We start from the raw sequence: 24428 nt of genomic DNA, 5'->3' as shown, positions 1-24428 counted from the left end.
TAGGGTGGAAAATGCAGCAGCTACCGGTTAATGTCAAAAATAAAAATAGATACCAATAAAAGTAAAATTAATTGAGACATCAGTAGGTTAAGTGTTTTTGAATATCCATATTGAATCAGGAGCCCCATATAATGCTCCATACAGTTCATGATGGGCCCCATAAGATGCTCTATATAAAAATGTGCCCCATATACAATGCTCCATACAGTTCATTATTGCCCCATAGATGCTCCATATAAAGCTGTGCCCCATATACAATGCTCTGCACCGTTCATTATTGCCCCATAGCTGTGCCATATAGTGCTCTGCACCGTTCATTTTTGCCCCATAGCTGTGCCATATAGTGCTCTGCACCATTCATTATTGTCCCATAGCTGTGCCATATAGTGCTCTGCACCGTTCATTATTGCCCCATAGCTGTGCCATATAGTGATCTGCACCGTTCATTATTGCCCCATAGCTGTGCAATATAGTGCTCTGCACTGTTCATTATTGCCCCATAGCTCTGCCATATAGTGCTCTGCACCGTTCATTTTTGTCCCATAGCTGTGCTATATAGTGCTCTGCACCGTTCATTATTGCCCCATAGCTGTGCCATATAGTGCTCTTCACTGTTCATTATTGCCCTATAGCTGTGCCATATAGTGCTCTGCACCGTTCATTATTGCCCCATAGCTGTGCCATATAGTGCTCTGCACCGTTCATTATTTCCCCATAGCTGTGCAATATAGTGCTCTGCACCGTTCATTTTTGTCCCATAGCTGTGCCATATAGTGCTCTGCACCGTTCATTATTGCCCCATAGCTGTGCCATATAGTGCTCTGCACCGTTCATTTTTGCCCCATAGCTGTGCCATATAGTGCTCTGCACCGTTCATTATTGTCCCATAGCTGTGCCATATAGTGCTCTGCACCGTTCATTATTGCCCCATAGCTGTGCCATATAGTGATCTGCACCGTTCATTATTGCCCCATAGCTGTGCAATATAGTGCTCTGCACTGTTCATTATTGCCCCATAGCTCTGCCATATAGTGCTCTGCACCGTTCATTTTTGTCCCATAGCTGTGCTATATAGTGCTCTGCACCGTTCATTATTTTCCCATAGCTGTGCCATATAGTGCTCTTCACTGTTCATTATTGCCCTATAGCTGTGCCATATAGTGCTCTGCACCGTTCATTATTGCCCCATAGCTGTGCCATATAGTGCTCTGCACCGTTCATTATTTCCCCATAGCTGTGCAATATAGTGCTCTGCACCGTTCATTTTTGTCCCATAGCTGTGCCATATAGTGCTCTGCACCGTTCATTATTGCCCCATAATAAAAAAGAGAAAACATACCAGTAACAATAATCAATAAATATAATCATAAATCGTAGAACCTGGCACTGAATAAGACTTATAGTGGACAGACTGCAACTCAGAATAACATCAAACACCACAAGAACAAAAGCAGTCAAAAGGTCCAGTTATATGCAAATTATCAAAAAATCTTTATTAGAAATATAGGTGAACAGACAGCAGGGAATGGATTCCCCATGATAGCCTCAACACATATAGAAAGGGCACAGGTAGGTGTGCAACAGAGTATCCGATGCAAGGTATAATATACCACCCATTAAGGACACATATAACAGTCAAGTGACATGAATCACCATGAAGCATAAATACTTGGATGGTACATACCCGTAGCTGGAAATAATGGTTACTGCGCACACCCTATCGCGCCCACCCCGACGCGCGTTTCGGCGGATGCCTTTCTCAAGGGGTACCATCTTGTACTAACGGATTTAATTTATAGCTCCCAGACACTCCCGATTTGTGCAAAAACGGCTTCCTATGATGTCATCAGCTCCGGACACCGGCGCACAGTGCGGCGACACCGGAAACACATGGGCCCATGTGATCCAGGGTCACCAGCCCTGCAGCGTCCGCGGCCGGAAGTGACGTGTGCGCAAGCGCACATTGCAGACTCGGCGCCATGATAGTATAGAGGGCTGTGACATACAGCTATCCAGCTACAGGCATATCCGCCCACAACGTCCGAAACCGGAAGTGTGGTGCCCACATATGCGCACAATGTAGGAGCAGGCGCCATATTGGTACAGGAGGCTGTACAACACAGCCATCATGGTACAGTGCGGAGACATATAATCCTATATCTAACCACCATGTACAGCAAGTGGCAGATCGCACCAAACTCAATACAAATAAATCATTGGCGCTTTTAAATTCTATCATCCACCAGTGTAAGAATATCCCACCTGGTAGATCAATCAAACGGGGGCGGATCTAGGATATATCTGAAGCATATATATAGTACATACACAGCTAATAATATATTATGGAACACAAGACTAAAAACTATTAACACACATAAATACATACATCAAAGGGACAATGGAACGAAGAAACATCTATGCATGTGGACATATTGTACGGCCCACGGACATGGATACATTCACATATCACAGGAGAAATATAAAGTTGACTATACACGGCAGATAATGCAGCATTCATATGGATAATACTATAAATATCGACATTCTAAGTATAACAGTACGAATCCATATGATTAAGACACAGTAATTACAATATAATAAGATGTTCTAACATACTAAATGAAAAATTACATGTATAGACTATACAAAATACATACATCTATAAATACATATATCCACATATGGACAACTGTCCTATTAACATATTCTCCGGTGATCCTTTTTATCCGAGGTCCGGCGATGAAAATGTTGTCACGTCGTTCAACAGGTGGCCCACACTTGCGATACCACAAGAAAATACTAAAAAGTAAAAACAATCCTTAAAATCAAAATATAAAAACATATGAGAAGAGGATAACAATGTGGAAAGCGCAGCAGCCGATGGACTAAAGATATGGTGCAAAGGATAGATTTTCATTCAATCCGTCCGGTTGGACGGTCTGGAGGCGCCAAATCCATTGGGTTTCCAATTTTCCCAACCTTTTGAACAGTTGGCCGCCTCTAATGTTAATTTTCAGGGCATCAATGCCCCTAACCCTTAATAGCGATGAATTACAGTCATGAAATTCCCAAAAATGTCTCGGTATAGTTTTAAGCATTGATCCATCCATGTGGCCAGAGGCCGCCTGTATCCCAAGTACGTGTTCCCTAATTCGCACCTTAAATTGACGGGTCGTCATACCAACATAGATCAACCCGCAGGGACATGTAGCATAGTATATAACATATCGTGTATATAGTGCTCTGCACCGTTCATTATTGCCCCATAGCTGTGCCCCATATAGTGCTCTGCACCGTTCATTATTTCCCCATAGATGCTCCACATAAATCTGTGCCATTGCTGCTGCTGCTGCTGCAATATAAAAAAAAGCCATACTCACCTTTCTTGCTTGCAGCCAGGCTCGGACTGGCCCACCGGGGAACCGGTGGGCCCTGGCACTGACACCCCCGCTCCAGGGCCACCCCCCGCTCCAGGGCCCCCCCCCCCCGCTGCCCGCCTTGAATACTCACCCTGCTCCAGCGATGGTCTCGGCGTCTGCACTGCAGTTCGTCCTGAACGAGCGGTCACGTGACACCGCTCATTAAGATCATGAATATGCGCATATTCATGATCTTAATGAACGGTGTCACGTGACCGCTCAAGCAGGAAGAAGGTGCTGCGCCGGCGCCGCCGCCTGGAGTCGGGACAGAGCGCGAGGGATGTCGGCATGGCCGTGCAGTGGGACAGGTGAGTATGAGGGACGGGGCCGGGGGACGGGGGGACGGGGGGACGGGGGGGGGATGAAGGAGGACATAAGCCGGCGCGCCGAGCGGGTGCAGAGAGATAAGCCGCCATGCAGGGGGGAATATATATGAGCCATACAGAGGGGAATATATGAGCCATACAGGGGGGAATATATGAACCATACAGGGGGGAATATATGAGCCATACAGGGGGGAATATGAGCCATACAGGGGGGAATATATGAGCCATACAGGGGGGAATATATGAGCCATACAGGGGGAATATATGAGCCATACAGGGGGCAATATATGAGCCATACAGGGGGGAATATATGAGCCATACAGGGGGGAATATGAGCCATACAGGGGGGAATATATGAGCCATACAGGGGGGAATATATGAGCCATACAGGGGGCAATATATGAGCCATACAGGGGGGAATATATGAGCCATACAGGGGGGAATATATGAGCCATACAGGGGGCAATATATGAGCCATACAGGGGGCAATATATGAGCCATACAGGGGGAATATATGAGCCATACAGGGGGGAATATATGAGCCATACAGTGGGCAATATATGAGCCATACAGTGGGCAATATATGAGCCATACAGGGGGGAATATATGAGCCATACAGGGGGGAATATATGAGCCATACAGGGGGGAATATATGAGCCATACAGGGGGGAATATATGAGCCATACAGGGTGGAATATATGAGCCATACAGGGGGGAATATATGAGCCATACAGGGGGGAATATATGAGCCATACAAGGGGGAATATATGAGCCATACAGGGGGGAATATGAGCCATACAGGGGGGAATATGAGCCATACAGGGGGAATATGAGCCATACAGGGGGGAATATGAGCCATACAGGGGGGAATATGAGCCATACAGGGGGGAATATGAGCCATACAGGGGGAATATGAGCCATACAGGGGGGAATATGAGCCATACAGGGGGGAATATGAGCCATACAGGGGGGAATATGAGCCAAACAGGGGGGAATATATGAGCCATACAGGGGGGAATATATGAGCCATACAGGGGGGAATATATGAGCCATACAAGGGGGAATATATGAGCCATACAGGGGGGAATATATGAGCCATACAGGGGGGAATATGAGCCATACAGGGGGGAATATGAGCCATACAGGGGGCAATATATGAGCCATACAGGGGGAATATATGAGCCATACAGGGGGGAATATATGAGCCATACAGTGGGCAATATATGAGCCATACAGTGGGCAATATATGAGCCATACAGGGGGGAATATATGAGCCATACAGGGGGGAATATATGAGCCATACAGGGGGGAATATATGAGCCATACAGGGGGGAATATATGAGCCATACAGGGTGGAATATATGAGCCATACAGGGGGGAATATATGAGCCATACAGGGGGGAATATATGAGCCATACAAGGGGGAATATATGAGCCATACAGGGGGGAATATGAGCCATACAGGGGGGAATATGAGCCATACAGGGGGAATATGAGCCATACAGGGGGGAATATGAGCCATACAGGGGGGAATATGAGCCATACAGGGGGGAATATGAGCCATACAGGGGGAATATGAGCCATACAGGGGGGAATATGAGCCATACAGGGGGGAATATGAGCCATACAGGGGGGAATATGAGCCAAACAGGGGGGAATATATGAGCCATACAGGGGGGAATATATGAGCCATACAGGGGGGAATATATGAGCCATACAAGGGGGAATATATGAGCCATACAGGGGGGAATATATGAGCCATACAGGGGGGAATATGAGCCATACAGGGGGGAATATGAGCCATACAGGGGGAAAATGAGCCATGCATACAGGGGGGAATATAAGCCATACATACAGGGGGGAATATGAGCCATACAGGGGGGAATATATGAGCCATACAGGGGGGAATATATGAGCCATACAGGGGGGAATATATGAGCCATACAGGGGGGAATATATGAGCCATACAGGGGGGAATATGAGCCATACAGGGGGGAATATATGAGCCATACAGGGGGGAATATATGAGCCATACAGGGGGGAATATATGAGCCATACAGGGGGGAATATATGAGCCATACAGGGGGGAATATATGAGCCATACAGGGGGCAATATATGAGCCATACAGTGGGCAATATATGAGCCATACAGGGGGGAATATATGAGCCATACAGGAGGGAATATGAGCCATACAGGGGGGAATATGAGCCAAACGGGGGAATATATGAGCCATACAGGGGGGAATATATGAGCCATACAGGGGGGAATATGAGCCATACAGGGGGGAATATATGAGCCATACAGGGGGGAATATATGAGCCATACAGGGGGGAATATATGAGCCATACAGGGGGGAATATATGAGCCATACAGGGGGGAATATATGAGCCATACAGGGGGCAATATATGAGCCATACAGTGGGCAATATATGAGCCATACAGGGGGGAATATATGAGCCATACAGGAGGGAATATGAGCCATACAGGGGGAATATGAGCCAAACAGGGGGGAATATATGAGCCATACAGGGGGGAATATGAGCCATACAAGGGGGAATATGAGCCATACAGGGGGAATATGAGCCATGCATACAGGGGGAATATAAGCCATACATACAGGGCGGAATATGAGTCATGCATACAGGGGGGGGGATATGAGCCATGCATAGGGGGGGGGGTCATTATACAGTATGGAGCATCATGTGTGGCCGTTATACAGTATGGAGCATCATTTGTGGCCATTATACAGTATTGAGCATTATGTGGGATCATTATACAGTATGGAGAACTGTGTGGCCGTTATACACTATGGAGCACTATGTGTGGGTGGCCATTATACACTATGGAGCACTGTCTGGCCATTATACAGTATGGAGCAATGTGTGGCCATTATACACTATGGAGCATCATGTGTGGCCATTATACACTATGGAGCATCATGTGTGGCCATTATACAGTATGGAGCATCATGTGTGGCCATTATACAGTATGAAGAACTGTGTGTGGCCATTATACAGTATGCAGCATCATGTGTGGCCATTATACAGTATGGAGCACTGTCTGGCCATTATACAGTATGGAGCAATGTGTGGCCATTATACAGTATGGAGCATCATGTGCGGTCATTATACACTATGGAGCATCATGTGTGGCCATTATACAGTATTGAGCATCATGTGTGGCCTTATACAGTATGTATGGAGCATCATGTGTGGCCATTATACAGTATGGAGCATCATGTGTGGTGGCCGTTATACAGTATTGAGCATCATGTGTGGCCATAATACAGTATGGAGCATCATGTCTGGTGGACATTATACAGTATTGAGCATCATGTGTGGCCATTATACAGTATGGAGCACTGTGTGGCCATATTTTTGTTTGCTTATAATTATCGTATATAAAACAGTGTGATCAGCAGTGCTAAATGGCTGTGGTTGGGACGTGGATATGGGTGTGACTAGTTGTGAAATGGGTCTGGTCAGAGGCGTGGCCTAAAATTTGCCGCGGTGCACTACGCGCGCCGCAAACTTTATACCTCCTTCCCTTCTTCAAAAGTTGGGAGGTATGGTACCACATTTGCCAGATCATGGCAAGTGCCGCAAATCCCATAGGGAATGAATGAGGCCGAACGCAGTGTTGCCGTAAGTGATCCGTTACACGGCAGATGCAGAAAAACTGCCCGATCTGCTGCAAAAGGCGACTTTCACATCAGCGATTCTTGCCAAAGTCACTGCCGATAGTGTCATACTCACCAAAAGGGGGAGGCAGCACTAAAAGTGCCTAGGGCAGCAGAAACACTAAATACGGCCCTGGGGGGCTACATTATATTCTGTGGGGGGACTGCATTATACTCAAGGTACTACATTATATTATGGGGGCTACATCATACTATATGAGGGGTTACAGTATACTCTATGGGGGGCTGTATTATATTCTGTGGTGGGTTGCATTATTCTCTCAGGGGACTACATAATATTATGGGGGCTACATCATACTATATGAGGGGGCTACAGTATACTCTATGTGGGGCTGCATTATATTCTGTGGTGGAACTGCATTCTCTCGGGACTACATTATATTCTGTGGTGGGTGGCATTATACTATATGGGGGGGGGGCTGCATTATACCCTATGGGGTGCTACATTATATTCTATGGTGGGGACTGCGTCATACCTGAGAGGGTTGCATTATATTTTGTGGGGTGCTGCATTATATTCTATGAGGGGGGACTGCATTATATTTTATGAGGGGGCTACATTATATTCTGTGAGGGGGCTACCACAACCCTTGCTACATAATTAAGACGTGAACTACCTTATATTATACCCTAATATTAGCGCTTTTTACCGCACAATTGGTGGTCTTGTATCTATTTCTATGTAGCTACATAGTGGGCCCCAAGAATGATTTTCTCTGGTGGGCCCAATGTGCTCCAGTCCGACGCTGCTTGCAGCTCCCAGCGTCCGGTCTCTGCGTCTCTCCACACTGACTGATCAGGCAGAGGGCGCCGCGCACACTATATGCGTCATCGCGCCCTCTGACCTGCACAGTCAGAGCGGAGAGACGCCGGGAAGATGGAGCGGCGCCCGGCGGCTGGAACGGGAACAGGTAAATATGCGATACTTACCTGGTCCCGGCGTCCGGCTCCTTCTCCCGCACAGCTGGTCTTCGGTGCCGCAGCTTCTTCCTCTATCAGCGGTCACCGTTACCGCTGATTAGAGAAATTACTATGTGGCTCCACCCCTATGGGAGGTGGAGCCCTATATTCATTTCTCTAATGAGTGGTCCCATGTGACCGCTGACAGGAAGAGCTGCGGCACCCGAAGACAGTGTGACAGGCATGGGCAGCGTCAGGATCGCTGGGACTAGGTAAGTATGCCTCAGCGCCCTCACCCCCTCACCCGCCGACCCTGCCACCCACCTTGACTCGAGTATAAGCTGAGAGGGGCACTTTCAGCCCAAAAATTTGGGCTGAAAATCTCGGCTTATACTCGAGTATATACGGTATATACACTCCTCTTAATGTTGTAGCGGTTAAAGGGAAGGTGCCATAAAGAAATAATTTTTCAGCAACTGAAAAAATGTAAGGTATTAATGTTTTTTAAAAAGTTATTTGTTTTTAAACAACGTAAAACTTGCTGAAAAGGAAAAAAATCAATGTATATTAAATGGAAAGAGTAGGGGCATATCTAAAGATGAATATAAAGCTGTCTGCTGGGAATTCCAGGCCAAGCAATAGAAGAGCTAAAGAAAGTAATGAAGTGAGGCTTGCAAGCGAGACAAATTGCAATAACAAAGGATATGTTAAAAGCAAAAGAAAAGGCAAAGTTGCTATAGGATTTTTATAGGATGAAAAGGTTCTGAAGTGCTCAAAAATGAGGTTGAGAAGGCCGAACTTTTAAATTTCTATTTTGCATTTGTAACATTAACTGATCTTCACGGTGACATTGAAGGAGTAAAAGTATCCACACTATCTATAAACAGATAGATGGTGATGGAACGATCAGCAAATTTATAGGAATTTAAATCTTTTGGTCCAGATGAATTACATCCTAGGGTAATAATGGATAATAATAATAATAATAATAATAATAATATATTATTAATAATAATAATAATCTTTATTTATATAGCGCCAACATATTCCGCAGCGCTTTACAGTTTAACAGTTTCAAACACAAAAGTCATAAGTAACAACGTTAACAATACAATAATTAAAGCAAAATAAGACGAACCTGCTCGTGAGAGCTTACAATCTACAATGAGGTGGGGGAGATACAAAGTACAGGTGTGTATTTTCAATGATGTATTTGCAATGTTGATCCAGCCATCTTCAGGGGTTGGGTAATAGATAGGGAAAGTGAATGGGCTACACACACACAAACATAAAATGACTTTGATTAGTGAACGTGATAGGCCGCTCTGAACAAATGTGTTTTGAGCGAGCGCCTAAAACTATGCAAATTGTGGATGGTCTTAATATCTTGGGGTAGAGCATTCCAGAGGATAGGCGCAGCACGGGAGAAGTCTTGTAGTCGGGAGTGGGAGGTACGAATTAGTGCAGAGGTTAGTTGAAAGTCATTTGCAGAGCGCAGTGGTCTGTTAGGCCGATAGACAGAAATGAGGGAGGAGATGTAAGGGGGTGCCGCACTGTGGAGAGCTTTGTGGGTGAGAACAAGTACTTTGAATTTTATCCTGCAATGAATGGGCAGCCAGTGTAACGACTGGCGAAGAACGGACACGTCCGAGTAATGATTAGCCAGATGGACGACCCTGGCTGCTGCATTAAGGATGGACTGGAGAGGGGAAAGTCGAGTGAGGGGGAGGCCAATTAATAGAGCATTGCAGTAGTCCAGGTGGGAGTGGATCAGGGCGACAGTGAGGGTTTTAGTTGTCTCCATGGTGAGAAAAGGGCGGATTCTAGAGATGTTCTTTAGGTGTAAGCGGCACGAGCGGGCAAGCGATTGTATATGGGAGGTGAAGGAGAGATCGGAGTCAAACATAACACCCAGACAGCACGCCTGCTGCCGGGGTGTTATTATGGTGCCACCCACGGAGAGGGAAATGTCAGATTTAGGGAGGTTAGTAGATGGCGGGAGCAGAAGAAGTTCACTTTTGGAGAGGTTGAGTTTCAGAAAGAGAGCAGACATGATGTTGGAGACTGCGGACAGACAGTCAGTGGCGTTCAGTAGTACAGCGGGGGTAAGGTCAGGGGATGACATGTATAGTTGTGTGTCATCAGCATAAAGATGGTACTGAAAGCCAAATCTGCTGATGGTCTGTCCAATTGGGGCTGTGTAGAGGGAGAAGAGAAGGGGGCCAAGGACTGAGCCCTGAGGTACCCCGACAGCGAGAGGAAGAGGAGATGAAGTGGAGCAAGAGAACAGAACACTGAAGGAGCTGTCAGAAAGGTAGGAGGAGAACCAGGAGAGAGCAGTGTCCTTAATGCCTAGTGACTGGAGCCTAGAGAGTAAGATAGGGTGGTCAACAGTGTCGAAAGCTGCAGAAAGGTCGAGGAGAATGAGCAGAGAGTGGTCACCATTACGTTTTGCTGTCAGAAGGTCATTGGTCACTTGGATGGTCACTTGGATGTGATTATGTGACAAAGTCCGGCATTGTGGTGAATGGCCGATATGTGTGTCGCAGAGGAGGAGACTCTGCGCTGCCAGCCTGAAGCGATGTGGTGTTGTGGGACTATAGGTCCCAGAAGTATTTTGTATGTTTATAATGGGAGGTTGGCAGGGCTAGTTATGTGAGATGGGCGGGACAAACTAGCCACACACCAACACTCCCACCCAGGGGAGTGGTTAGAGGTATATGATGTGACCAGGATGTGGGTTACAGGTCACTGTGAGTTTCCTGTTTGAAGCCTGTGTTGGAAGACCTGGGAGGAGGCTTCCTGAAGAGCACATGGTGGGGCTTTGCTACTGATGGCCTGGGTATTGGACGGTCCCGGCCGGGGATGGATGTCCTGAATAGTACCCGGACAGGCCACCTGTGTGATCCTGAGTAACCTGGGTGTTGGGAGGTCCTGGGAGTAGGACCGGATCCCTGAATAGCACGAGGTGAGGACAGGGATCTGCAGAGCCAGTGACAGCTACTGTGTGGGGAAGCTACAGTCCTTCGGTGGGTCTGGACTGACTAATATGTGCCGACCTGGCAAGTTGGTGATCCCCGTGAGGCAGCCTTCCCAAGTGAGAGGACTGACAAGGAGTCAGCAGGTGGAGCAGGAGCTCCCATAAGGTTGTTGGTGCTTCTTATGTTATATGAACTGTGTGGTAACCCATGGCAACTGGTTAGAGGAGGACCAGAGTGTTTAGTTGCCACAGACTTAATGTGATATCCTGATGGAATGTGTAATGGACTGTTCCTGATACGGTTTATGAGTCTTTACTAAACCAAAGGGACTGTTTGTTCAAAAAAACATGCCTGTCTATGTTTATCCTGCTGCCAAGCGAGTGTCCCCCAATACACTCATTAAGAGCAATCTTACAATACAGATTAGATATTAGAAAAAACTTTTTGACTGTGAGAGTGATCATTGAGTGGAACAGGCTTCCAAGAGAAATGGATATATCTGTCTGAGATGGTTTAGGGAATTCTGCATTGAGAAGGGGGTTGGACACGATGACCTAGGAGGTCCCTGCCAAGTCTAATGTGGCCACCCCAAGAGTTCAGTTGCCACAATGGCATTGCCTTCATCACAGGGGGGTGATGTCATGCCTGGAGGTAAGGAGGTATCCCCTTGTCAGGTAACACAAACATACAACACCAATAATCATTGCTCAGTGGCAGCACAATGGCATGTAGTCATGTTCTATCCGCAATGCTTACCCATACTGAGGTGTAGTGCCGGACCTGTGTATCGCCGCTACCAGGTAGGTAGGTAGCGGCGATACACAGGTCCGGCACTACACCTCAGTATGGGTAAGCATTGCGGATAGAACATGACTACATGCCATTGTGCTGCCACTGAGCAATGATTATGTGATGTGTCACTGTGTCTGATTGTAGGGACACAGTGTAGATGCTTCTCTGACTGATATTTGAGCACTAAGCACTTTATCTCATTATACTTGGCTTGGCATATACCTGTGGCTGACCTGATCCCTTATCTTTGTACTTGTTGTTATTTTGATCTATATGTAATTAATGATTTATTTAATAAGATTTGTATATTTTTACATATGTTTTGTGGACTCAATGCTCCGTATTTTTCTCTTGGTGGCCATTGTATTCAGGAGTGTCCTCTCTTATTGAGACTGCTGTAGGCATTGTGTCAAATTGTGATGTATGTTCTAGGCATCCCATTATTTAAAGTGTTCCCTTTGGGTTGGAGTTATATCATTCTATCATTATACAGTATTATACAGTATCTGTATCCATTTGAATTCAGTGAACTCCTTACTAGCAGTGCACCTACATCTTCCTTTGGTGCAAAACACCAAAGTGTAATGATAATGAACATTGCATGCAGTGTTATTGATATTTCGATATAGACTTTAAAATAACATCTTGTTGCAACATTTTTGAAACAGAAAAAACTTTAACACCCCATAAAATATTACAATAACTCCCCAAATAGGTTTTTATTTTATAGAAAATGCAAACAGAAGCACAAATAATTGAAGCTTATTGATTGTATCCTATTTATTTGAAGCCAACAGTCATTACATAGAGCTTGTAAACAAGTAGGACAGGCAGCGGTGTTATTGAATAGTTTGGGAATGACACAGAATAAATACATCTTCTTAATATATACTTGCCTTGTAATGTCTTCACATCCTGTTCCGTCCAGATGTGTCCGGATCCCAGAATTCCAAGCGGCAGAAGTTCACAGATCTCCATATTGGGACACGCAAGTGATGGGTGTCTCAATATGGAAACTGCTCGTGGTACCAGCCTCTTGTGCGGTTAACGCAACACCATCGCACCACACACACACACACACACCGTATACGCCATACGCAGCCTCTTGCGCGGAACCACGAGCGGAACACCGTCGTGAACACGCCGCCGCTGGGATCAGCGAATGATTCACTGACCGCCGCCATCTTTGTACAGGAGAAGCGCATGCACAGTTTTAACGTGACTGCCGCTATCTGTCTGCACAAAGATGGCAGTGGTCTGATTTACTGCGCCTGCATGAATTCCGCGCAGGCGCAGTGAATCATTTGGCTGATCCCGGCGGCAGACACGCGACGTTTCTACAGGCAATGTTTTTAAAAACATTAAAGGGGTTTTTCAACAAACAAAAGTTCATTTTAAAAATCGTCTGTGACCGTGTACGGAGCATACCACATCTCCTGGGCAGGGGAGGAAGCAAAAGACAATACTGACATTACGGCAGGGGATCACAGCGGATTTCTTTTGTCAGGTAAAATATTTCACTGTCTGTTTTTAAACAATATTTTACCTCATAAAATGTATCATCTGTGATCTCCTGCTGTAATGTCAGATCACAGTCAGACAAAGAAAATTCACAGGACAAAGAAGAGATGACATGAGAGGAGAAGACAGCAGATGGGGGAGAGAGAAAGCGCACAGGGGTGAGAGAGAAAGAGCACAGGGGGAGACAGCTCAAATGGGACAGCACATGAGGGGAAAACACAGCACAGGAAGAAGAGAGACAGCAGACAAGGGGGATAACACATGGGGTAGACAGGTCAAAGAAGAGAGCACAGACGAGAGAAGTCAGCACATGGGGAAAGAGAGAGTGGATAGGTGGGAGAGATACATGGGGGAGAGATTCTCAATGCTGCAAAGCCTGCCCCCTTCGTGACATTACCGCCCTCCTGATGCGATAGCATCGGGCTTCCATCTAGTTTACTATAATTCTATAAAAAAAATTAGGATTATCAGCTGGAAAAAAATAAAAATATCCCATTCGCAGTCCTCTCTTACCATTCTTTATCATACATAGTGGATATAAAAAGTCTACACACTCTTATTAAAATGTCCGTTTTGTCATATAAAAAATCATGCCAAGAAGAATCATTTCAGAATTTTTTGTCCTTTAATATAGATCATAATCTGTATAAATGCCCTTTTATAATTGGAGATGTGGTTATGTTCTGAATAAGGCACAAGATCTGACAAAAATGTCCAGATAGATCTTACATTTACTTTTGAGCCTGATATTGAAGTTTATTACTAACTAGATGGTGGCCCGATTCTAACGCATTGCGTATTCTAGAATATCTATGTATATAGCAGCCACATAGTATATAGCACAGGCCACGACATATTGTTTAATTCCCGATGCGTTAATACAGGCCACGCAGTATATAACAGTGGCCACGCAGTATATAACACAGCCCAAACAGTATATAACTCAGCCCACGCAGTATATAACATTGCCCACATAGTATATAACACTGCCCACGTAGTACATAGCAGCCATGTAGTATATAACACAGCCCAAGCAGTATATAACATTGCCCACATAGTATATAACACTGCCCACGTAGTACATAGCAGCCATGTAGTATATAACACAGCCCACGCAGTATGTAACACAGCCCACGTAGTACATAGCTATGTGGGCACTATATGCGTGGTTAAAAAAGACTTAAAATAAAAAATAAACATATACTCACCTTCCGAAGGCCCCTTGTAGTCCTGGCACCTGTGTGCGGTGCACGCGGCAGCTTCCGGTCCCAGGGTTGGTATGAGGGCAGGACCTGTGATGACATCGCAGTCACATGACCATGACGTCATGGAAGGTCCTTCTCGCATAGCATCTTTGGAACCGGAACCTGCCGCTTGCACTGCCAAGGACAGCGTGCACGTCGGAGGGTGAGAATAACTTTTTTTTTTATTATTATTATTTTTAACATTAGATCGTTTTACTATTGATGCTGCATACGCAGCATCAATAGTAAAAAGTTGGTCACACAGGGTTAACAGCTGCGTTAATGGAGTGCGTTACACCGCGGTCCATTAACGCTGCCTTTAACCCTGTGTGTGCGCTGACTGGAGGGGAGTATAGAGCGGGCACTGACTGTGGGGAGGAAGGAGCGGCCATGTTGCCGCCGGACTGCGCCCGTCGCTGATTGGTCGTGGCAATGGTCGTGGGCGTTTTGCCACGACCAATCAGCGACTTGGATTTCCATGACAGACAGAGGCCGCGACCAATGAATATCCGTGACAGACAGACAGAAGGACAGACAGAAAGACGGAAGTGACCCTTAGACAATTATATAGTAGATGTGTCAATGACAACACTTCCATCACAAATCCTCACGAGGCTTACTACCATTTTGAGGAGAGTGGGTCAATTTATGCAAAATACTAATGTCCTTGTGGGCACATACTGTAAATGATCAGTTACACTTACAGGCTGGAAAACTTTGTCTTTTATTTCAGAAATTCTCCTTGACAATTGCTTTGTTTGGTGCTGGGATCTTTGTCGGTGTTTGTCATGCTGCCTGCCTTTTGATTCCAAATGAGAGTCTTAGTGATGGAAATCCTGGAGGTAAGTTTGAGAGTAGGACGATGACAAGATCATGTACAATCTGGCTGGTTTTTACTTTACATTTTTTACCGGGAATCTGTCATGTGTAAAAAATCTATCTACCTGCACATATAGGGTTAATCTCCAGGTTGACAGTTTTACTTAAAGCACAGTTATGGGGAGAAAATGAACTTGCATCCTTCTGGGAGAAGCTCGCTTTCAGCCATAGTTGTTTTTTGAGCTGCCACCACTCCCAGTAGTAAATGATGACTGTAACCAATCACACACCCTGGAGTGAAAGTGAGAAAACTCCCACAAGGAATAATGTTCATTTTCTCTTGGAAGACATGCTTTCTGTAAGGTGGTTGAACAGTATTGTAATGCTATTTACCTGCAGAATAATGTTTGTAAGTAAATTGCGTTTTTGCACGTGACATGTTCGCCTTAAATAAAATCTCTCTTTGTTGGACACTTTCAGGAAGTAGACAACCTATGTTAGTAGTTATATATACAGTACCATTCACTCTATTCGGAAGGGATTTTCAAAATCTTTATAAACACCTAGTTAAAGGGGTTATCCAGAATAATAAGAGTTTTTTGGCTATTTATTGGCATTATAGCTTATCCCAATAAAAGCCAATGCTATACGAGAAAAAGTAATGGACAAGAGGGCTGCTGGTTCTGCATGAGCAATTTGTTATTAATAAGTACTTTTATTTTCTAGGATGTAATTATGATGGAAAACTTCATGAATATGGATCATCGTGGAGAACAAAAGACTGTCTAGAATGTAAATGTGATGATGATGGGAACATACATTGTTGCCATAGGTAAGTTGTTTACTTTTGAGTTGAAATCACCTGTAAAAAAGGAACTTTACTTATAGGTGAATATAGGAAAGCATGACATTTATTTTATCACAGAAGCCTACTCCCATCCCCACTAATCAGACATGTCTTCTCCTCCTGCCTTCCTCCTGAACTTATCATTCACTCACAAACACTAAAAAAAACAGCTTGAGTCTTCTTACCAAGACATGATAGACTGCAAGTGTCATGTGGATTAGCCAAGGGGGAGGAGAAGTGAGGAGCAGTGAGAGGAAACAGGCAGAGAAGACATGGAAACAGCAGTAGTGAGCTTTCTAACAACTCTTTTACTTCACCCCAGAGCAGATTTAAAGAGAACCTGTCATGTGCAATAATGCTATTAACCTGCACTTATGGGGTTATTATGCAATTTAATAAAGTTCTGACTTTGGGCGGCCGCAACACTGATAGACCTGCTACCGGGAGGAAATGAACTTTAGTCCCCCCAGCACCACCATGCCGGCTCCACCTCTGTGAAAGAGCGAGCCTGCAAGGGTAAATAAAGTTCAATACCTCCTGGAAGAGGGGCTTTCGGTGCCTTACCAATACTGTTTATACTTGATAAACCCGCCACTTTGAGTGCAAACAAGCAAATACTGCACGATTTGTGGCTATGTAAAAAACAGATAAGCAGATAAATCAACACACTTGGGGTTTAGCCCAAGCTTAGCTTCTCGCCTCGACGCGTTTCCCCGCCCATACGGTTCTTCAGTGGCGGGTTTATCATATATAAACTGTATTGGTAAGGCTAGTCATATGGCCCCTTGGTTGTTGTTCTTTGGTGTACAGGCTTTGATTAACTAATAAGGATCCATAAGGTTCATTTGTGTTATATGGGTTATATATAAAAAATTGCCTGGCACGTAATACCTATGGACAAGGGTGTCAATTAGCACATAACCTACTCTGTTATCTAATAAGTACTATCCCTTCATCTCTTTAATTTTCTTGTTGTTTTCCCACCTATAGCATATCAGGGAATTATCAGGGTTAGTCAGGGATAGCCACCGTTGAGTGGGGGCGCCAAAAAATCGACTCTTTTAGGGTGCCAACCCCCGCTGTTAGGAAGGGTTAACAGGCCAATTATAGGGTTGTTTGTAGGTTATGTCAGACCATATATATGTATATAGTATTTGCAATGGGAGGGTGTGTTTTCTAATATTTTTTCATTAAAGTTACATTTTTACAAGGAATTACTTGATTTACACTTTGATTTTTTTCTCCCCCGGCTTTAATATTTTGTCTTAACCATATAAGCCAGCTCAGCCAGTTCCATATGTCTGTCCTGATACAGGTTCAGCCATCGAATTCTCTCCTTCTCTGCCCTCCTGGGCCTTTTATAATTACTACTGTGTCACAGCTATCACCTGACCTGGTGTCTCCTCCAATCTCTTCCCACAGGAAACATACGCTTTGCTCTACAATTCCTAATGCAATTCTCTCGGCTTTCCCTTTTCCTATAATATTTGACCGGCAGATGGCGATGTTTGCTTGCAGACAAGTTTGCTATTGCAGATTGAAAAGTGAAGTAGACTTTTGTCTAGGCAGTGGCCTTACAGTTTCCTGCATTTGGGACTGGATTTCTCAGGAAAAGAGATTTTAATGATTCTCTAATTACTGCTTTAGATGCTTCGATTACATTAAAGAGTAATTGTCATTTTTTCTTAATAAATCAATAGTACACATGAAAATAAGAAATGTTGTAATTTATCTTATTAAAGAAATCTACTTGTTTCTTGTCCTGGACTGATCAGTCATTTTCAAAATTCTCAATTCATGAATATAATCTGTCTTCAGCGATTACAGACTCACCCATTACTGAGATAGGATATGATAGCTGCTACAGATGAGATTCTATGTAGCGAAGAGGGGGTATAAGGAGGGAGGAGCGAGAGCCAGCATCCCTTCCTCTCCCCCTCCCGTCTACATAGAATCTTATTAGCACCAACTGCATTGTCCATCTGTCAATTACAAATCTGTATTCACTGAATGCAGATTTTACCTATAAACTGGGGATCAGTTGGATCACAACCGCTGAGACCCACACCAATGAATAGGCTTCTGAAATGTTTTGTCAGAATGAAGCTATGGCAGTGCATGTGCATGTGCATCACTACTCCATTCATTCTTTGTGGGACTTCTGAGAAAAGCCGAGAACTGTCCTCGATTGTCTCCAGCATTTCCATAGTAAATGAATGGAGCACGTCTACCCTTGTTTTCTGATGCAGCATTTCATAAACTCATTCTCAGCAATTCCCTGTGATCAAACTCATAACAATCTTTAAGTTGTCATCCATCCTATCTATAGGTAATAACTTTTAATGATGGAAATAACCCATTTAAGTAGATGTATATTATTACTGCTGAGCTGAATGCTCCTGTGTTGTCTAAAGGTACCTTCACACTGAACAACTTAACAACGATAACGATAGCGATCCGTGACGTTGCAGCGTCCTGGATAGCGATATCATTGTGTTTGACACGCAGCAGCGATCTGGATCCTGCTGTGACATCGCTGGTCGGAGCTAGAAGGTCAGAACTTTATTTCGTCCAGCGTCGGACTGGAGCACCTTGGGCCCACCAGAGAAAATCATTCTTGGGGCCCACTATGTAGCTACATAGAAATAGATACAAGACCACCAATTGTGCGGTAAAAAGCGCTAATATCAGGGTATAGTATAAGGTAGTTCACGTCTTAATAATGTAGCAAGGGTTGGGGTAGCCCCCTCACAGAATATAATGTAGCCCCCTCATAAAATATAATGCAGTCCCCTCTCATAGAATATAATGCAGCACCCCACAAAATATAATGCAACCCTCTCAGGTATGACACAGTCCCCACCATAGAATATAATGTAGCACCCCCATAGGGTATAATGCAGCCCCCCCCTCATATAGTATAATGCCACCCAGCACAGAATATAATGTAGTCCCCTGAGAGAATGCAGTTCCACCACAGAATATAATGCAGCCCCCCCATAGAGTATACTGTAGCCCCCTCATATAGTATGATGTAGCCCCCATATTATGTAGTCCCCTGAGAGAATAATGCAGCCCCACCACAGAATATAATGCAGCCCCCCATAGAGTATACTGTAACCCCTCATATAGTATGATGTAGCCCCCCATAATATAATGTAGTACCTTGAGTATAATGCAGTCCCCCCACAGAATATAATGTAGCCCCCCAGGGCCGTATTTATTGTTTCTGCTGCCCTAGGCACTTTTAGTGCTGCCTCCCCTTTTGGTGAGTATGACACTATCGGCAGTGACTTTGGCAAGAATCGCTGATGTGAAAGTTGCCTTTTGCAGCAGATCGGGCAGTTTTTCTGCATCTGCCGCGTAACGGATCACTTATGGCAACACTGCGTTCGGCCTCATTCATTCTCTATGGGATTTGCGGCACTTGCCGTGATCTGGCAAATGTGGTACCATACCTCCCAACTTTTGAAGAAGGGAAGGAGGTATAAAGTTTGCGGCGCGCGTAGTGCGCCGCGGCAAATTTTAGGCCACGCCTCTGACTAGACCCATTTCACAACTAGTCACACCCATATCCACGTCCCAACCACAGCCATTTAGCACTGCTGATCACACTGTTTTATACAATAATTATAAACAAAAAAATATGGCCACACAGTGCTCCATACTGTATAATGACCGCACATGATGCTCAATACTGTATAATGGCCACACATGATGCTCCATACTGTATAATGACCGCACATGATGTTCCATACTGTATAATGGCCGCACATGATGCTCCATACTGTATAATGGCCGCACATGATGCTCCATACTGTATAATGGCCACACATGATGCTCAATACTGTATAACGGCCACACATGATGCTCCATACTGTATAATGACCGCACATGATGCTCAATACTGTATAATGGCCCCACATGATGCTCAATACTGTATAATAGCCACACATGATGCTCCATACTGTATAATGGCCACACATGATACTCCATACTGTATAAGAGCCATACATGATGCTCCATACTGTATAATGGCCACACATGATGCTCCATACTGTATAACAGCCACACATGATGCTCCATACTGTATAATGGCCACACATGATGCTCCATACTGTATAATGGCCACACATAATGCTCAATACTGTATAATGGCCACAAATGATGCTCCATACTGTATAACGGCCGCACATGATGCTCCACACTGTATAATGACCCCCCTCCTGTATGCATGGCTCATCTCCCTCCTATCCCATATACATAGCTCATATTACCCCTCCTGTATGCATGGCTCATATTCCCCCCTGCATGGCTCATATTTCCCTCTGCATGGCTCATATTCCCCCCTGCATGGCTCATATTCCCCCCTGCATGGCTCATATTCCCCCCTGCATGGCTCATATTCCGCCCTGTATGCATGGCTCATAGTCCCCCCTGCATGGCTCATATTCCCCCCTGTATGGCTCATATTCCCCCCTGTATGGCTCATATTCCCCCCTGCATGGCTCATATTCCCCCCTGCATGGCTCATATTCCGCCCTGTATGGCTCATATTCCCCCCTGTATGGCTCATATTCCCCCCTGCATGGCTCATATTTCCCCCTGCATGGCTCATATTCCCCCCTGCATGGCTCATATTCCCCCCTGCATGGCTCATATTCCGCCCTGTATGCATGGCTCATAGTCCCCCCTGCATGGCTCATATTCCCCCCTGTATGGCTCATATTCCCCCCTGTATGGCTCATATTCCCCCCTGCATGGCTCATATTCCCCCCTGCATGGCTCATATTTCCCCCTGCATGGCTCATATTCCCCCCTGCATGGCTCATATTTCCCCCTGCATGGCTTATATCCCCCCCTGCATGGCTCATATTCCCCCCTGCATGGCTCATATTCCGCCCTGCATGGCTCATATTCCCCCCTGCATGGCTCATATTCCCCCCTGCATGGCTCATATTCCCCCCTGCATGGCTCATATTCCCCCCTGTATGCAGGCTTATCTCTCCGCACCCGCACCTGCACCTGCTCCTGCTCCTGCTCCTGCTCCTGCTCGGCGCGCCGGCTTATGTCCTCCTTCATCCCCCCCCCTTCCCCCGTCCCCCCGGCCCTCATACCCACCTGTCCCACTACACGGCCGTGCCGACATCCCTCGTGCTCTGTCCCGACTCCAGGCGGCGGCGCCGGCGCAGCACCTTCTTCCTGCTTGAGCGGTCATGTGACACCGTTCATTAAGATCATGAATATGCACATATTCATGATCTTAATGAGCGGTGTTACGTGACCGCTCGTTCAGGACGAGCTGCAGTGCAGACGCCGAGACCATCGCTGGAGCAGGCAGGGTGAGTATTCAAGGCGGGCGGCGGCGGCGGCGGGGGAGGGGGCCCTGGAGCGGGGGGAGGGCCCTGGAGCGGGGGGAGGCCCTGCCAGCAGATGCCAGTGTCAGGGCCCACCGGAGGATCCTCCGGTTCCCCGGTGGGCCAGTCCGAGCCTGATTTCGTCGCTGGATCACCTGCTGACATCGCTGGATCGGCGTGTGTGACGCCAATCCAGCGATGTGTTCACTGGTAACCAGGGTAAATATCGGGTTACTAAGCGCAGGGCCGCGCTTAGTAACCCGATGTTTACCCTGGTTACCATTGTAAATGTAAAAAAAAAAACACTACATACTTACATTCCGGTGTCTGTCACGTCCCTCGCCGTCAGCTTTCCGCACTGACTGTGAGCACCGGCCGTAAAGCACAGCGGTGATGTCACCGGTGTGCTCTGCTTTACGGCCGGCCAGCGCTCACAGTCAGTGCGGGAAGCTGACGCCAGGGGACGTGACAGACACCGGAATGTAAGTATGTAGTGTTTTTTTTTTTTACATTTACAATGGTAACCAGGGTAAACATCGGGTTACTAAGCGCGGCCCTGCGCTTAGTAACCCGATGTTTACCCTGGTTACCCGGGGACTTCGGCATCGTTGGTCGCTGGAGAGCTGTCTGTGTGACAGCTCTCCAGCGACCACACAACGACTTTCCAACGATCACGGCCAGGTCGTATCGCTGGTCGTGATCGTTGGAAAGTTGCTGAGTGTGACGGTACCTTAAGAGAGAGCCTCTGTCAGACTTCTCTATCCACTACTTTTTTTTAAGAACTAAAGGATCTGCAGTCTGGACATGCCAGATCTTTATCTGCCACAACAATCATCTGTCAGGGGCCCCCACACACATTATATTGTCGTCTGAACCCATCAATATCTGCAGGATCGGCTGACGTTTGTTGAATATTAGGACCTAACTACTATCTACAGCTTATTGGCACTTTTAGTTTGAATTACTAGAAGGGAACTTAAAGTTCCAAATATGGCCCTGAGTAGGACTCCGCCTGCCATGACTACATATTGGCTGCCTTATTGAAATATGGTTTATTTAGGGGATACGTTTATAGGATGAATTAAATCATATTAAATCATAGTGACTTGGCAAGGCTGTGTAAAATGCAAAGGCCTCACTAAAGATTGAAAGACAATTGCCATAAATACTTGTTTTCACCATTTATCCATTGGCAAAGATAATATGGAAACCCAGGATATTAGAGGATTCTTATTTGAGCATTACATAGATACTGTCTTACACTCGTGAGCTTTTCAATAGTCAATTCAATGAATAATAGATTTCTTACTCTATTAGTGTTTTCTTTTTTTATTTAGTATCGGCACACCAGTCGGATATGACCGGGTAAAATGCAAAGAAGTGTTTTACAAGGAAGCCTGTGTTTACATCGTGGTTCGAAAAGATAATCCAAAGAGGAGCTGTAAACACGCACTGGTGGGATAAATCCATTCACAAATATAAACAATGTAACTTGATATAAATACAGCATTTACATTCTGTGTATAATGACATCAGTTACACTAAATCTTGATATATACATGATTTTCATCACTGTGTGTATTTTTATGCGCTAAATAAATAAACTTATTCCTTATGATAAAATGAGATACGCTTTACAAATATTTCATCTATTGACCCAGTAACAAGTTCATAAAAGAGTCACAGTTTGCTTTATCTTGGTGTGCTGAGCACAAATAGCAATGTCTGCCATAAATGCTTCATTAAAGCGATTGTCTGGAACTTTAACATTGATGACCTATCCTTAGGATAAATCATCAATGTCTGATCAACCCTTGGTATCGATGTCGGTGTCAAGGGAACAGTGTCCACTGCTGGGTACTGCACATTCACCCCCTGTCGATTGGAAAAGGCGTCAGATGTGCAGCACCCAGCTGCTGCTGCTACTCTGTCGATGGAGCTGTGCTGTGCAGCTCCGCAACTGAGCAGCTCCAGCGACTGCCAACATCGGGAATAGCTGATTGGCAGGGATGCCACTGTTTAGCACCATCTCCAATCAGAGATTGACGACCTATCCTAAGGATAGAGCATCAATGTCAAAGTTCTTGACAACCCCTGCTGTCACCTGTGTTAGGGCTAGCGGAATGCACCAAATAATTAAATAGATATAATAAGGTGCGTTCGCAGCCCGGGGTCCACCGTGCAGAGATGGAACCTGCTGCTAAGTAATGACGGACTATATGGCGGTACAATGAGGATACACACATGGGTTAACTTCACCCTGTATGAAGAAAGCGATCCCTGTTAAGTCACAGGGTCGCGGTACTGCACAGAGAGCGCAAGCAAGGAACCACAGAACTCTATCCCAGGACACAGGATTAGAGTTAGTGTAGACCTCTTGCGATCGACACCACAATTTGGGTATCAGAGGTAACTAATATGCACAGAAGTGCATGCTGTGCCACACTAGCGGATGCCACTAACCACCCAGACTTGGGTAAGGTAAGCGCTCTAATAGCGCACGGCGCCGCACTGGCGGTCA

The 24428-nt window shown here is 45.5% G+C and overlaps 1 protein-coding gene across 1 annotated transcript in view; it reads left to right on the top strand.

Moving 5' to 3' along the window:
• The window catches only part of LOC138666810 (extracellular matrix organizing protein FRAS1-like), a 92645-nt gene that overhangs the window by 33241 nt on the left and 34976 nt on the right, over nucleotides 1-24428 (top strand). The window contains exons 4-6 of the mRNA XM_069754985.1: nucleotides 15618-15726; nucleotides 16430-16535; nucleotides 23245-23368. Coding sequence (XP_069611086.1) covers nucleotides 15618-15726; nucleotides 16430-16535; nucleotides 23245-23368 — 339 coding nt within the window. The remainder of the gene's footprint in view (nucleotides 1-15617; nucleotides 15727-16429; nucleotides 16536-23244; nucleotides 23369-24428) is intronic.

Source organism: Ranitomeya imitator, chromosome 2 (genome assembly GCF_032444005.1).
Source record: "Ranitomeya imitator isolate aRanImi1 chromosome 2, aRanImi1.pri, whole genome shotgun sequence".
Taxonomy (NCBI): domain Eukaryota; kingdom Metazoa; phylum Chordata; class Amphibia; order Anura; family Dendrobatidae; genus Ranitomeya; species Ranitomeya imitator.
This window is presented reverse-complemented; position numbering and strand designations above follow the sequence as displayed.